Below are 17445 nucleotides of genomic sequence, written 5' to 3'. Positions count from 1 at the left end.
TGGATTTTAGCACTATTGCATTTTAAAATGTATCATTAATAGAAATGAAAAATATTAAAGTATTTTGTTTGTTTGTTTGTTTTTTTTAAAGCTGCTTGTTGAAATAGGTTCCTGCTCTTTGGAGCTCGTGACCTGGTGCAAGACAAGTTGGAATTTCCTAAGTTCAAAGTTCTGAGATGTTTTCTTACACAAAGGCAGTTAAGCAGCCAAGTTCATGACACTAGCTCTCATTATTCAGCAATTTTCAGCTTCAAATGGGACTAGATTCTTATTCCACCTTATCTTTGTGTCAGGTTGACATATCTTAACATATGTTTTTTGTTTTTTTTTTTCCCCAGTTGGCTCTCTCCAAAAATAACTTTTGTTGCTACGGTCATTTCTTACTTTGCTTAAAATAATTTGCGTTTTTCTCTGCTGTACTTGCCTTCAGAATAATACATTCTAAATGATATAGCTGTTTGTCTTTTTGTCTGTTTTGTCTACTTTCTTAATTTCTTATAAGTCTTAAGCTTTTAGGCCAAATGATTGTCTTTTTCCTCATCTGTTGTCTGTCATTGTACTATTTTTCTTATTTTTCAGATGCAGAGGCAGCCCAGAGATTTCAAAAAATGTCCAGGGTACACCTGGACAGTGTCCCCCTTCGATGGACACAACTGATGCCTGTTCTCTCTTTCCAAGGAATGTGAATAATTTGACTGTGGGACCTGCTCTAGGTTGTGGTCTCAAGAAATCAGATTTTGGGGAGACTCCCTTCCTTCATGGCTGGCCTCCCGTAAGGCTGATGCTGATTTAGCCAGAGATGGTTTTAAGCCCACCAAATTGAGCACAACTTCCCGCTGGGGGCTTGGCTCTTGATCTTAGGCTTGTGGGTCACTTGTGGCCAAGAAAACCCATTCAGATAAGTGCTTCAACATCCAAGTTGAAGTGTAGTCATTTTGGCTGCTACCTTTTAATCTTTATCTAGCATGAATGCAGTCCAAGGAATACAAAAGCTCTCTGGTTGTTAGGAAACCATGGTTATTTTTATGTCCTTGGAACAACAGGTCTCTAAACTTATGTTCCAAATTGCAGTTATTTTTCTATCATTTAAAATATGTTACTCAGTGCTAACTTTATTATAGAGTTTTAGCAATACCAGTTCTCAGATTTTTGAATTAAAAAAAATTTAATTTTGGTAGCTTGGTTTTATGTTCTCCAGATTTACAGATGTCTATTTTATGATGTCTATTTTTATATTCTTTTTTTGAAAACTGTTGTTTAGTGTTTGCTTTGTTTTGTTAAGAACTCCAAGAGATTCCCTGGAATTCTCTGTGGATTTCTTTATAGCTGCCTATTTATAGTTTTTTAATTTGGCTGTTGGTCAGACCATTAGACATTATTATATCCTCTGTCTTACTTTGGGATATTTATTATTAATATTATCTTAATGATTGTGAATTTTAAAGTGTAAAGAATTGGCAGAACCTCTTCTTGCAGACCTTAAAACAAGTTTTAAAGTCACATGTTTGTACATCAAATACAAAATAGCCACTTAACCATTAATGTAGTCTCTTTGGGTAAAGGTAACATTAAAAATGATGGGGGCCAATAATGCAGTTGTTATATTTTATATATATATTCCCTCATACATATGTATATTTTAAATATTGAACATTTGTTTATTTTAGCTATATTAAATATAGATATAAACAGTTTTGATGCTATTAATTTCTTTTAATAAAAGTTGTATTGTTTAAGTGCCTCAGGAATTATTTACCAGTAAAGAATTCATATGAAAGCTATAGATTTTTATCATATAAATAGGAGCATTGCTTTAATTGTTTTATGGAGGCCTTGTTATTATTTGGCCTGCAAACTGAAAGCTGTGTCTACTTAATGCATCTTGCATTTTTTCCTCCAGAACAATTGAAAGGTCACTATAGTATACCAATTTCTTGAATTTTAAAAACAAGCAAAATGCTTTTTGTGATCTTACCTGCTGTGAGGTTAGGAGCCTCTGAAAGTATGACCTCAGTTATGTTTTTTACTCTAAAATCAAAACTTCTTTAATTTTACTTTGAAAGAGATTTAAAGCCAACTTAGATGACTACTTATTATAAAATGTGCTCCTTGTAAATAATAAGAATAATAAGTTGAACCCATTAGTGTTACATTTCCAAAATAATTTGTACTGTAAATGAATGATTTTCCAAAAGCTCCCAAAGTGGCTTGTTTCTTAATAATTTGACATGGTGATATATTAGTCTTTATTTCCTTATCTGTCTCTAGAAAATTTTTGTCATTCATCCTCTTTCTACCCAATTTTAAAAAATATTTTAAAATTTTGCCCAGAAACAACAACTTCTTTCTGTTTTTAGCATAAGTTCCTTTTTGTTTATACATCTTTGTTTTGCTCTACCTTGGTTAAAGCTCAAAAATATGATAAACTACATTATTTTTTTAATGTTTTATTTATTTACTTTGAGAGAGTGCACACGAGCAGGGGTGGGGAAGAGAGAGACAGAGAAAGAGAATCCCAAGCAGGCTCTGGGCTGCCAGCAGAGAGCCTGATGCAGGGTCAAACTCATGAACCGTGAGATCATGACCTGAGCTGAAATCAAGAGTCAGACACTCAACCGACTGAGCCACCCAGGTCCCCTGATAAACTACATTCTTGATAGAACAATGTAGGAGTACTGCATTGTGTTCTTTCCTAGGACTCTATCTTATAGTGTTATCCAGTTTATTTTCTTGAAGTTTAAGTTCTTAAAGTTCTATCACCTATAACTCCTTTTTTAAAAAGTTGGTTTAAATAAAACATTAAGGCAGTTGATGTAAAATTTGCTTATTATAGGCAGTGGTTGAATTTTAATTTGGTTTTAGCTTGAGTCTGATCCCTCCTTACCATCAAGTTTATTCACTTCATCAGAAATTGTCATTTCATGCATGTTTGTTTTGGTGACCACTGAATAAAAAGTGATATTGGTTCAGTTTGAGTCCATCACCATTCTTAGAAAAAATGATTCCTAAGCTACATAGACTTAGGACTCTTGCCATATTTGTGTCACATTTTGGCAAAACACCTTGCTGTTTTGGGCCTTGTTTATTTATTCAGTGGTTTCTTAAACATCTGATTTGTGCCTGGCACGATTCTAAGTGCTAGAAAAATGAACTGAAATCTCTACCCTCCTCGAGCTCATGTTTTATTTAGTGCTGAAAGACTGACAATAAAAAGTAGATAAAACATATGGTATATTAGATTGTGGTCAATACTGGGGAGAAAAATTGAGTAGGGAAGGGGAATAAGGAGTACAGGGTTGGAGGTGGGAGGCTTCCATTTGAAAGTTGGTGGTCAGAAAAGGCCTTTGAGTCGACACTGGAGTGAAAACCTGAACTGCAAGGAGACTGGGTTGGTTGCAAATGAGTGAGGAAGAGAGAGAGAGCAGTAGGAGGCAGGGCGTGGGAGGTAATGTAGGCCATGTGTGAATTTGGCTTTTACTCTGAGATAAGAAGCTGTTTATTAGAAGATTTTGAATAGTGAAGTCTTTTATATCTCAGTAAAAACTACAATCAACAAATAACCTTAAATAGAGAAGAGTGTTTATATTACTCTAGCCCCTGTCTTGAGAGTAAACTCTAGAAGACCAAGGGCAAATTTCAGAGGATTAGTTGGGAGGCTATTGTAATAATCTGGTAGGAGATGGCAGAGGGTTAGGCTAGGCAACTAGCAGTGTGGGTGATAAAAGGTTTGATTTGGGGTATATTTTGAATTTGTTGTTGGTTTGGATGTGAAGTAAGAGAAGAGGATGACTTCATAGTTATTACTCTGAGCAACTAGAAAGATGGCATTATTGTTATTAATTGAGATGGGGAAGACTAGGAAGAATACATTTGGAAGGGAAGATGAAGACTCTGACTTGGGACATGTTTTAGTTTGAGATACCTCTTAGACATCCAAATGGAGATGCCATAGTCATTCACTTGTGTGAGGTTAGGGGAGTTTCTAGGCTGTAAGTATCATTGAACACTGTTAAATGCCATTGGAATGAATATAAGTAAAACCAGAGTAATATGAATTAATTGGTATATTATATCACTGTCAGTATCTTGATTATGATTTTGTACTATAATTTTGTGAGATGTTATCACTGGAGAAAACTGGACAAAAGGTACATGGAATCAATATATATTATTTCTTACAATTGCATGTGAATATACAATTGTCCCCAAATATTAAATTTAAAAAGGTCATGGGACTGTAGGAGATTACTGAGGAACACAGTAGAGATAGAGAAAAGGTAAGGTCCATAGTTTGAGCTCTGTGGAATCTGACAATAAAGGGTTAGGGAGATGAAAAGGAGGAGGAGACTAAACAGTGGTGGCCAATGACATAGAAGAAAACCAGGGGAGTGGTGGTGTCCTTGGGGTCACAGTTACTCTTTTTATAAATAGGAGTGCAGACATGTTGTAGGGTTCTGGACTTCTGTTATTCAATATTGGTTATACCTACATGCTATAATTTGTTCTTAGGAGAAGATGATTACAGAATGCTGCATATCCTTATCTCTGGTAGCAGAACCTTTTGACCTTAAAAAAAAAAACTAAATGTCTGCATTAATCCTTAGCATGGTTAACTCTCTACATATATTCTCATAAAAGTAATTCTCTTGCATTTCTATAAAAGAAAATAACTTAAGTCATTGTTTCCCAAATGAATGGTGGAACTAGCGTGTCCAAAATTTATAAAGTACCTGGCGGGGGGGGGGGGGGGGGGGGAGTTTCCATAGTCAAATAAGTTTAGGAAATGCAAGTTAAAATTATATAGATTCTTAAAAAATTTTTCTTCTAATTTTTAATGTATTTATTCTTGAGAGAGAAAAAGAGAGAGAGAGAGTGTGTGTGTGTGTGTGAGCCTCAGAGGTCAGAGAGAGAGGGAGACAGAAGCTGAAGCAGGCTCCAGGCTCTGAGCTGTAAGCACAGAGCCTGACACGGGGCCAAACTCACGAACTGTGAGAGCGTGACCTGAGCCAAAGTCAGATGCCCAACTGACTGAGCCACCCAGGTGCCCCTAAATAGATTCTTTAATATAGGATTTTTCATGCTAGATGTGGCCCATGAGTGTCTGCAAGAATATTTATTCAACCTTACTTACTAATTTCCTGACATTAATTTCCATATAATACGTATGTAGAATGCTGATTTAGAGGAATAATTCTTCAGATTCTCTGACTTGAGAAATAAATAGTTGTGTAGGGTTAACGAGGATGGACTCCTAGACATTTCATTCATTTTTATGTATTTTTCTAGACTTTATAACTTGATAGCAATGTACATTTTCATGTTTTTAGAAGTTAAATGAAATCATATCTTCCATTATGTTTATAAAATTGAAGAAATACATAACAGGGACAACCAGTTATTAGCTTATTCTGTCTCTGATTATAGCTGCAACAAATTTTTTTTTTTTTTTGGAGGAGGAGGAGTATGGTTACTTTTCATTTCACACTAAGAACCTTAAGAATCTCTCATTTATTTGTAGCTTCTTCTCCTTATGCTTAGTTTATCAATATACCCACTTACCTACTTTTCTTGAGGCTATTTCCAGCCTTTTATTATCTGATTATCTGTTAAGGAGTTTCTTCCAATGTAAAGTTTTGATACTAGCTCCACATTAAACCTTACTCTCAGACTGCTAAGAGGACAGTAGTTAAATAACACAAGCTCTACAGTTGAGTGCCTCGTTTGGAGTTCCTACCCTGCTGTTTACTACAGTGTGTGTGACTTTGGGTGGGTTACCAGTTGTCTGTGCCCCATTCCTCATTTGTAAAAATGCAGATAACAACAGTACTTGCTTATAAGGTGTTGAGGGAATTAAATGAATCAGTTTATGCATATAGTTCTTACAAAATAATTGGTCCATAGGAAGTGCTATACAAGTGTAAAGTTATCAGTGTTACTATTGTTGTTATATTACTACTGTTCATGATTTTATTTCTGCCTGCATTTTCTTAATCTTCATTAGGATTACTATTTTCAACCTAAGCTTCCCATAGCATTTTCACAGATCAGTTTTGTTAACTTTCTTTTCCTAACCCAGTATATATATATATATTTTTTAGAGTTATTGTTGAAGCAAATAGTAGTCATGCCATTAGATTTTTGGTATCTGATGCTCACCAAACTGCTGTTTGAGAATGTCTGTGAATGCTCCTAGGTTCCCTTTAGTCATAATTGTATTTTATAAATAGTAAGAATAGTCTTTTCACCTAATTATCCTGCCTTATGCTGATTGCACTGTGGTTCATCTCATATTTTCAGTCCATCTCTCTGATTTTGAGATCCTTCAGCAGCCTCACTCTAATCATTTTGGTATTTGACTACCTGAGTTTGCTCTCATCTCCAAACTTGGAGAAGCTACTGTGCATCTCCTTTCCTTTGTCATTTATTGAAATGTAGGAACCTATTGTTTGGAATCCTCCACATGGAAAAATATCTGTCTCCATCCCACTGTGAAGTATGGTATTGTGAAAGGAGTGCAGCTGTGAAATAAGGCAGCCCTAGGCTTAAGTGCTAGTTGTGTATCTAACCAGCTCGTTGAGCCCCAGCTTCCTCATCAGTGAAAGGTCTGTGAGAATTCCTTACAGAGTCGTTAGAAAAAGACATAATGTATGAAAATTAAATTAGTTAAGTTATTAACTTAAATAATTGAAATTATTAAATTCAGTAATTAAAATTATTTAGCATTGGCCTGACAAAAAGTAGTTAATAAATGCATGTTGTTGCCATTGCTGTTCCAGCTGCTGCTGTTACTACTGCTACTACTGTTAAGGCTCTTCCTGTTACTGCTCCAGCTGCTCCTGCTATTTCTGCTGTTAATACTGTAATTACTGCTACTGCTGATGACAGGAGACCCTGGAAACCACCTGTCAGTGGCATCTTCTCATCATTGAGAGTTTTAGTGCAATCGATTTGCACTGTAGTTATTCATAATTTCGGCTTGTAGTTCAAAGGTCTTGCAGTACCTTCCTCCAAACTGCTGGGTGGATGGCATCTTATTGAAGTGCTTCAGTTGCATCTGATATAATTCTTTAATGTCAGATTGAGTATAGTTCTTACTTTTCTTGTCTAGAGACTATGAAACAACACCCTTGTTGAAAACCCGTACATAGGGGCACCTGGGTGGCTCAGTCAGTTAAGCATTTGACTTCAGCTCAGGTCATGATCTCACAGTCCGTGAGTTTGAGCCCCGCGTTGGGCTCTGTGCTGACAGCTCAGAGCCTGGAGCCTGTTTCAGATTCTGTGTCTCCCTCTCTCTCTTTTCCTCCCCTACTCATGCTCTGTCTCTCTCTGTCTCAAAAATAAATTTAAAAAAAATAGAAAAAGAAAACTAGTACATAATTCTCTCTGTTGAGGAGAAAACATTCCCTTTGAGCGTATAGAATCTCCCTTTAAAAGAAAACTTTTAAAATTATTAGTAGGTATTCATTTCCTGGCTACTTATTCGATATTACTAGATTTATGGATATGTATAACTGTGCCAGGTAGTAGTAGTAAAGTTGCTGTTCCTTTTGTAGACCTTTGAAATGATTTTTTTTAAAAACTTTACAATGTTAGGGTGTAATTCAATCATGGAATTGTACTTTTCTATTTGTTTTTCCCTTATTTTCATTTTCTTCTTCCTCTGTCTTCTCCAGTATACTATCTGGGTGAATTAATTATAACATAGAATAGAAGTAAATTTTCAGGTTTTTTGCAAGGTTAATTTTCTTGACAACAAGTTCAGGTTAGAAAGATACTCCCCTCTAACACATCTTGAGAGTATGAGTCCATCGTAAATCCACAAAACCTCAAACTTAGAAAACTAGGCTACTTAACCAGTTGTCTACTTTATTGATTGAATCAAATGCACTAAAAGCCACTGTTTAAAGTGATTTTAGAAGTTGATTTGGTTGTCTCAGTTACCTTTAAGTTTGTTTTAATCAAAGTACAGTAAACACTGGAGTTGAAGACTCCTCTCTCTTATTAACTTTATGTTCAAGTTACTTACTTCAGTTCATTTGTGAAATAAATTTAAAAATAATCTTTATACTATTGTTTAGAAGATTGCAGGAGTGTAAAATATTTTACAAATAAAAATTTGTATTATGTTTTATTAAATACTCCTAATTTAAAAGAGTACTAGGAAGAAATGAAAACAGAAAACTTACTTTCCTTAAAACTGAGTTCCTCTGTCTTATTTCAGAATGGCTACTGTGTTTTATTCTTAACACCAATTGTAACTGCATGGCTCTTTAATAGTATGATGTAAATAATTTTTTTTTCAACGTTTATTTATTTTTTTGGGACAGAGAGAGACAGAGCATGAACGGGGGAGGGGCAGAGAGAGAGGGAGACACAGAATCGGAAACAGGCTCCAGGCTCTGAGCCATCAGCCCAGAGCCCGACGCGGGGCTCGAACCCACGGACCGCGAGATAGTGACCTGGCTGAAGTCGGATGCTTAACCGACTGCGCCACCCAGGCGCCCCAATAGTATGATGTAAATAAATAACCCTCCCATATATTCCTTGACCCAAACATTGATTTCTTGCCTTCTGTGTGCAAGACACTGTATCAAGTGCTGGATATGGAAACATGAATAAGGCATAGTTCATGCCATCAGAGTAATTACAGAATAAGCCAATCAGAATCGTAGACACTGAATCCACATCTTCACAGGGCCACATAGTAAACTGATTTCATAACCAGTTAAACCAGTAATACCATGTATATATTACATTATGTGATTTTTGTGAAATACTATACCAACAGAGAATCTGGACTTGTTCCCAAAGAGAAATATCACTATTATACCACTCTAAACAATACCAGTAACTCATTAATTATCCTTCATAAATGTAAGCCACAAGTAAGCTCTTTTAGAAACAGAATGGCACCCTTTTAAAGTAAGCTTTATGTTTAGGAATACTATCTTTCTTTAATGTTTACTTCTGGGGCGCCTGGGTGGCTCAATCAGTGAAACGTCCAACTTCAGCTCAGGTCATGATCTGACAATCTGTGGGTTCGAGCCCCACATCGGGCTCTGTGCATACAGCTCAGAGCCTGGAGCCTGCTTCAGATTCTGTGTCTCCCTCTCTCTCTGCCCCTCTCCTGCTCATGCTCTGTCTCTCTCTGTCTCAAAAATAAATGAAAACATTTAAAATTTTTTTTAAAAATAAGTAAAAATGTTTACTTCCATTGAATACTGTGACCATTGAAGAGTATGTAAGAAATCATTCCATTATTTTCTTGTGAAATTCTGAAATTATTTGGAGAAATTATTTGTTCTGAACACATTATCTAAGTTAGAGAATCTTAAGTATTCAAAATGGTCAGTGTCTTCACTTCATATATTTGATTTAGTGGGAAAAAGGCAGACTGATCTCATTTATGAGGCATATGGAATTTATTTTGGGCTTATTTCCTTCTCTAAACTAAAAAAGTATTTTTTAAGTTTATTTATTTTGAGAGAGAGAGAGAAAGTATGAGTGGGGAAGGGACAAAGAGAGAGGGAGAGCGAGAATCCAATTGGGCTCCACAGTCAGTGAAGAAAGAGCCCGATGTGGGGCTGCATCCTACAAATTGTGAGATCATGACCTGAGCCGAAATCAAGAGTCAGACGCTTCACCAACTGAGCCACCCAGGGTCCCCTAATTTTTTTTTTTTTAATTTGAGTATAGTTGACACACAGTAATCCACTAGTTTCAGGTTACAGCATATGGTAATTCAACTTCTCTATAAATGCTACGCTCACCACAAGTGTAGCTACCATCTGTCACCATACAACACTATTGTAATATCATTGACTATATTCTCTATGCTGTACCTTTTATTCCCATGACTTATTCCATAACTGGAAGCCAGGATCTCCACTCCCCTTCCCACATTTTTCCCATTGCCTACCACATTCACCTCCAGCAACTATCAGTTTGTTTTCTCTATAGGTCTCTTTATGCTTTTTGCTTGTTTATTCATTTGTTTTGTTTTTTAGATTCCACATATGAGTGAAATCATACAGTATTTGTCTTTTTGTATCTGACTTATTTCACTTAGTGTAATGCCCTTTAGGTCTATCCATGTTGTTATAAATGGTAAAATTTCACCCTTCTTTGTGGCTGTATAATATTGCAGTGTGTGTACACATATATACATACATATACACACACATGTATGTACATATATGTACAAGTTATATATATATGTACATATATAACTTCTTCATTATACACTTATATATTGATAGATATTTGGTTTGCTTCCATATAAATTTATGCCACAATGAACAAAGGGGTGCATATATCTTTTAGAACTTATGTTTTCCTTTTCTTTGGGTAAATACCCAGTAGTGGAATTATTGGGTCATGTGATAATTCTATTTTTAATGTTTTGAGGAACCTACATACTGTTTTCCACAGTGGCCATGCTATTAACATTCTCACCAACAGTACACAAGGGTCCCTTTTTTTTGTACATCCTCACCTTGTTCTTTCTTGTCTTTTTGATTTTAGCCATTATGATAGGATTTAAAGTGATCTCTCACTGTGTTGTTTTAATTTTAGTTAAAATACTTCAATATTGGTTTCAGGAGTAGAATTTAGTGATTCATCATTTACATACAACACCCAGTGCGCATCACAAATGCCCTCCTTAATACCCATCATCCATCTATCCCATCTCCCACCTATCTCTCTCCATCAACTCTCAGTTTGTTCTCTATCATTAAGAGTCTCTTGTGGTGTGTTTCCCTCTCTCCTCCCCCCCCCAATATATTCACCTATTTTGTTTCTTAAATTCTACATGAGTTAAATCATATGGTATTTGTCTTTCTCTAATTGACTTATTTCACTCAGCATAATACGCTCTAGCTCGATCTATCTTGCAAATGGCAAGATTTCATTGTGGTTTTGATTTGCATTGCCCTGATGATGAATGATGTTGAGCATCTTTTTATGTGACTGTTGGGCATCTGTATGTCTGCTTTGGAAAAATATCTATTCAGGTCGTCTGCCCATTTTTTAATTGAAATGTTTGTGTTGAGTTGTGTAACTTCCTTATATATTTTGGATATTAGCCTTTTGTCAGATATATCATTTGTAAATATTTTTTCTCAATCAGTACATTGTCTTTATTGTTTTGTTGATGGCTTCCTTCACTGTGGGAAAGCTTTTTTTTTTTTAAGTTTATTTATTTTGAGAGAGAGAGTGCACGCATGAGCTTAGAAGGGGCAGAGGGAGAGGGAGAAAGAGAATCTCAAGCAGGCTCGGTACTGTCAGTGCAGATCCTGATGCGGGGCTTGATCTCATCAACTGTGAGATCATGACCTGAGCTGAAGTCAGGAGTTGGCCACTTAAGTGAATGAGCCACCAGGTGCCCCAAAAGCATTTTTTTTATTTCAAGTTTTTATTTAAATTTTAATTAGTTAACATATATGGTAAAATTGGTTTCAGGTGTAGAATTTTAATGATTTCGTCACTTACACATAACACCCAGTGCTCATCCCAACAAGTGCCCTCCTTAATACCCATCACCCAATTAGCCCATCTCCGCCCACCTCCATCCATCAACCCTCAGTTTGTTCTCTATAGTTAAGTCTCTAATGGTTTGCTTCCCACTCTCTGTTGTTTTTTTCTCCCTTCCCCTATGTTCATCTCTTTTGTTTCTTAAGTTCCATATGAGTGAAATCATATGGTATTTGTCTTTCTCTGACTTATTTCACTTAGCATAATACACTCTAGCTCCATCCACATCATTGCAAATGGCAAGATTTTGAGGGCTAAGTAATATTCCATATATATATATATATATATATATATATATATGTATGTATTTACATAAATATGTATATCAAAATACGGTATACACACACACACACACACCTTCTTTATTCATTAGTCGATGGACTTTTGGGCTCTTTTATAATTTGGTTATTGCTGATAATGCTGCTATAAACATCAGGGTGCATGTGCCCCTTCAAATCTGTATTTTGGTATCCTTTGGGTAAATACCTAGTAGTGCAATTGCTGGACAGTAGGACAGTTCTATTTTTAACTTTTTGAGGAAACTCCATGCTGTTTTCCAGATGGCTGTACCAGTTTGCATTCCCACTAACATTGTAAGAAGGTTCTCCTTTCCACATCCTCGCCAACATCTGTTGTTTCTCGTGTTGTTAATTTCAGCCATGCTGACATGTGTGAGGTGGTATCTCATTGTGGTTTTGACTTCTATTTCCCTGATAGTGATGTTGAGCATCTTTTCATGTGTCTGTTAGCCATCTGGAAGTCTTCTTTGGAAAAATGTCTATGTCTTCCCATTTCTTAAGTGCATTCTTTATTTTTTGGTTGTGAGTTTGATTCTTTATGGATTTTGGATACTAACCCTTTATCAGATATGTCATTTGCAAATATCTTCTGCTATTCCATAGGTTGTCTTTTAGTTTTGTTGATTGTTTCTGTTGCTGTGCAGAAGCTTTTTATCTTTATGAAGTCCCAGTAGTTTATTTTTGTTTTTGTTTCGCTTGCCTCCAGAGATGTGTCTAGTAAGGGGTTGCTATGGCCGAGGTCATAGAGTTTGCTGCCTATGTTTTCCTCTAGGATTTTGATTGTTTCCTGTCTCATATTTAGGTCTTTCATCATTTTTAATTTATTTTTGTGTATGGTGTGCAAAAGCTTTTTATTTTAATATAGTCCCAGTTGTTTATTTTTGCTTTTGTTTCCCTTGCCAAGGGAGACGTATCCAGAAAAACATTGTAACAGCCGATGTCAGAGATACTACTCTCTGTGTTCTCATACGAGTTTTGTATGGTTTTGGGTCTCACAGTTAGGTCTTTAATCCATTTTGAGTTTATTTTTGTGTATGGTGTAAGAAAATGGTCCAGTTTCATTCTTTTGCATGTAGCTGTCCAGTTTTCCCAGCACCATTTATTGAAGAGGCTGTCTTTTCCCCATTGTATAGTTTTGCCAGTGTTCACTGTCATAGGTTAATTGACCATATAAGCAAGGGTTTATTTCTAGTCTGCCTTTTCTGATCCATTGATTTATGTGTGTTGTGCCAGTACCATACCATTTTGATTACTACAGCCTTGTAGTATATCTTGCAATTGGGAATTCTGATACCTCCAGTTTTGTTCTTCTTTCTCAAGATTGCTTTGATTTTTCAGGGTCTTTTGTGGTTACCTTCTCTAAACTGTTGAAATGTAACTGGGTTTGGAGATAATGGGGGCTAATGCCCTTGGATTTCTCTCCCCTACCATGGACATTAATATGTCAAACCAAATCTTGAGCAATTCTAAAATGGTTTCTCCTTTTCAAAGTGGGTACCATATATTTGCCCCTACTATGTAATTACAAGTCAGTAGGTAGGAGCTATGTGTCAAAATATGGTGGTTTCTGGCAGTTTGGACCTCTATTTTTGATACCCGGTAAGCAGAGAAGGATGGGAGAATCAGTGAAATGAAAAGATAAATGAAACTTTAGTGTAGTCCTTCATTTAGGACAAACTGTACCAGCTTCTGCCAGTGATTCTAAGGTTACTAGTTTTTTCAGTCTTCTGGTCCTGATGGTGCTTGTTTATTATAAATTAAATATTCCAGACTTAATTCAATATTGCCAACAAAATGACAAAATAGAGCCCTAGTCTGGCATCAAAATCTTCTGCCTTCACTAATGGTCTTATTATTATTAATTTTTTTGCTTCACAATTTCACAAATATTTTGTTTCTTTTGATTCCTGTCTCTTGTTAGTTCTTTCTTCTATCCATACAGAGTGGTTTTTTACTCTTATCTTGCCTAACTTTAGATCATACCTAAGTGTTTAGAAGTGGATAGATAATTTCATATGATAGCAAATAAGGCTGGTCCTAACAGGAGTATACCAGCAATCAAAATAAATATCTAATGTATTGTGTTTAAGAGTTGGGGGAAGTATGGCAGGGAAATCTCAAAATATGAAGGATATTTAAGTGGTAAAAGGCTTTACAAGCCTGTGTGGTACATCAAATAAATTCTGGACAGTAAGGTTGACTCCCAACTCTACCCATGTCATTAATAATAACTAACATTTATTGAGCACATGTAATGTGCCAGACACTCTTCTTTTTTGTATTTATTGACTCATTTAATTCTCACAAATTAATGAGATATGTGCCAATTTTATGGATAATTTTATGGGTAAGACAGTTGAGGTACAGATACATAATTTTCTCAAGGTCACATAGCTTTCAAGTAGAGAGACTCCATTTAAATTATGGCAGTCTGTCTTCAGAGACCAAAGTAATAAGCACTGTACGCTATTGCTTCTCTGGTTGTACTTGTGGTTACACATGTAATTCCTGCTTTGTTTCTGATTGGCTGCGGAGCTACATGGGACTGGGCTTCAGTGTGTTTTCACAGGAGGGTAGGCAGCAGCTGACACACTTGTAGCATTGATGTACTGTAGGCAATAGGACATTTCAGCAAACAATGGCCATAAATTGGTCTATTAGTAAGATTAATTTGGCAATGATACTCAGCATATTTAAGAGTGGAAAACATCCAGAGGCAGAGAGATCAGTTAAGCTTTTTCAATTTTCTTGGAATGATTATAAGGGAGCCTGATTCACAGGAAAGGAATTGGCTGTGAAGCAATGCAGTGGAAATTTGAAGTAGAGCCACCACTTTTAATCCTGGTTCTATTGCTTAATAGACTTATTTAGCATTTTTGGGCTTCACATTTTTCTCATCTATAAGACAGGGACAGTTGTACAATCTCTTAGGGCTCAAGTCTAATTCTAATACACTGTGATATTTCTGAATTGAATTGTTGATTGATTGAAATAAACTAATAAAAATGGGGGTGGGGTAAAGCTCTGGATGATGACTCTGAGGTTATCTGTTTGGAAGTGATGGTTGGAATTTTTCTTCAAGGATGAAATAAATAACCCTGAGCAGTTCTGAGTGGTAAATATAATGTTTTGCAGGCATCACAAGTTCATTTTCCCCCCACAGTATATGTTGTTTCTCCGCCTGAATTTCCTTTCTTGGTTAATAGTATTACCATTCTCTTGCCACTTGAGGCAGACATATAGGTGGTCCTATTTACTCTACTCATTTATCTTTATCAAGTTGGTACTTATATTCTGTTGGTTTTTATTTTGTTTGTTGTCTCCCTAAACCTTCCTCTTCTTTATTGACACTACTGCTTTACTTGAAACAGGCATTAACTGTCTCTTCTCTGGACTTCCTGGGTGGAACCTATCCTCTCCTAATACTACCCTTTCTCTTTTTTTCTTAAAATGTTTATTTATTTTAATAGTAAAGGAGAAAGTAGAGGAGGGGGTATTTATTTTGAGAGGGGGGCAGGGAGAATCCCAAGCAGGCTCTCCACTCAGCATGGAGACCCACCCACATGGGGCTTGAGCTCATGACCACGAGATCATGACCTGAGCCAAAATCAATAGTCAGACACTCTTCTGAGCCATCCAGGCATCCCTACCCTTTGCATTTCTGATGCACAAATTTAATCATACTTTCCTGTTCGCCTGAAAATAAAGTTCTTAACATAAGCACTTTACCCAGGCAATCAACATCTTTCCTGAAGTTGTCCTTGCTATTTCCTCAATTGTGTTTTTGACCCCTCTCCTTTGTTCCCTACATTTCAGGCTTATGAGACCGCTCAGGTTCTTGTATCATTGTCTTGTTTCATACTTCTTTTCTTTTGCATTGCCTTGAATCCCTTTCTCCTGCTTTGCTAACCCTTGCTCTTGCTGCAAAACCAGGTTTACTGTAGTATATTCATTGCTTCCTTGCATGTTCCCCTTCATAGTGGCTCAGTCCTTTCTTTGTACAGTCATTCCGTCATATAGATGTCTCTTTTTCAACAGTACATAAGCATTTGCTTCTATATGTTTCCTTTACGGTGATGGTGAATTCCTTGATTGGAGGGACTGTGTCTTTGGACTGGAACTCTTAGCACAGTACCTGATGCATGTGCAACCTAGTAAATGTTTAGCTCAGTTACCCTTTCTGCATATCTATTAACATCTCCCACAACATACGATCAGAAATGGTAGACTAGATGTTTTAGTACAATTTATTAGTCTGGTGATTACTATCTTAAATTCAATCATGAGTGTCTAAGTGGAAGATCTTAAGAACTGATTGATTTTACTATTGGCTTTTACAACTTTTTAGCTTTTTTCATATGCTTACAAATATTCTGAAATTGAAGATTACATTTTAAAACTCAGCATTGAAATTTGGGGCTTTTAAATGTGATTAGAAGGAAAGAATGTAGCCTGGCTGAAATGAATCTGAACACTTTTCCCTTTATAGCTCTTCCCTTTAACCCGTGGTTATGTATATAGGATGAATGAAACCTGCAAAGAACACACTAATGTAATTGACCTGAAATATTTATTTTACATGTAGCCTTGGATTAGTTATATGACCTGCAGAAAAATGCAAGAAGTGACATTTAGTTTACTTTAACCTTTAGAGAGAAAGGATTGTCCTTTATCAGAAAGATCTGTTTCAGCAAGTTCACATACAGAGAAAAAGTAACTTATTTGCAATCTTGATTTCTAATCATTGTTGAAATTGATCACCAGTCTTTCTGTTCTCTTTACACTGAAATCTTAGTGTTTGTTTTAAATGCTGTACTACATTTTTCTATAAAAAGTTATTGCAACATTCCCAGGTGAAAAGTGTAATTAACTTAAATAGCAGGTCTTTAGCTCAGAACTTTGAGCTTAGCAAATTTCACTGTCTTCTGCCAAGCAATTGAATATCTCAAATGATGACTATTTCAGCAGGTATCTTTAATGAATAAGTATTACAGGTAAGAACATTTTTTTCTTTTCCAATAAATGTTAATGAGTTGCATTAAAATTTGTTAATCTTTTTTTAATTTGTTAATCTTAAAGTATGCTTTTGTAATTATAAAAATGTAGTGTACATTTTAGTGATGAATTTGTAACTCTGAAATTTTTTACAGTGTGCTTTTCTAATTTTTTAAATATTTTCTTAAGTATTTCACTGGTGATTATAATTCTGTTCCATAAACAGAATATCAGTATAGTTAAAATAAGATTGGGATCATAGACCTCTTACTGCTAATTATTTCAATAACTTACTTTGTTCTCATTTACTAGTTTCTTAGCCAGTAAAATGAAGCGTAATAAAAACCTCTGTCACTAACCTACCTTCCAGAGATAGTAGGAGTACCCAGTTTCCCCAAATGAAATGACAGCAATAATAGTAACACATGCTTATTGGCTTTCATTTTAATTGTTGCATAAAATCCGTTCATTAGAACAGCCATATGTGAAAATGATAAGCATAGTAAAGTTTCTTTTGTAAGAATGTAAGGTTGATCTTTGATAATATTTCAGTAATAAGCTGAGAAGGAAAATTCTTTTATAAAATATTTTTAAACTACTTTGTGAGTAGTTTGTT

At 35.7% G+C, this 17445-nt stretch overlaps 1 protein-coding gene across 11 annotated transcripts in view; it reads left to right on the top strand.

The window, feature by feature from the left end:
* Positions 1–17445, top strand: part of ZNF280D (zinc finger protein 280D) — a 325027-nt gene that overhangs the window by 272720 nt on the left and 34862 nt on the right. Inside the window, exon 18 of one of the 11 annotated variants that reach the window (XM_086710770.1) lies at positions 580–1736. The exons of the other annotated variants lie outside the window; for them this stretch is intronic. Within the exon in view, the coding sequence (XP_086566896.1) occupies positions 580–793 (214 nt within the window). The 3' untranslated portion in view covers positions 794–1736. Of the gene's footprint in view, positions 1–579; positions 1737–17445 lie in introns of those variants that run through there. 11 annotated transcript variants of the gene reach the window in all.

This window comes from Puma concolor, chromosome B3, assembly GCF_028749965.1.
Source record: "Puma concolor isolate L17-30 chromosome B3, mPumCon1.1.hap2, whole genome shotgun sequence".
NCBI classification, from domain to species: Eukaryota; Metazoa; Chordata; class Mammalia; order Carnivora; family Felidae; genus Puma; species Puma concolor.
The sequence above is the reverse complement of the archived record's forward strand: the minus strand, read 5'-3'. Positions and strand labels throughout refer to the sequence as shown.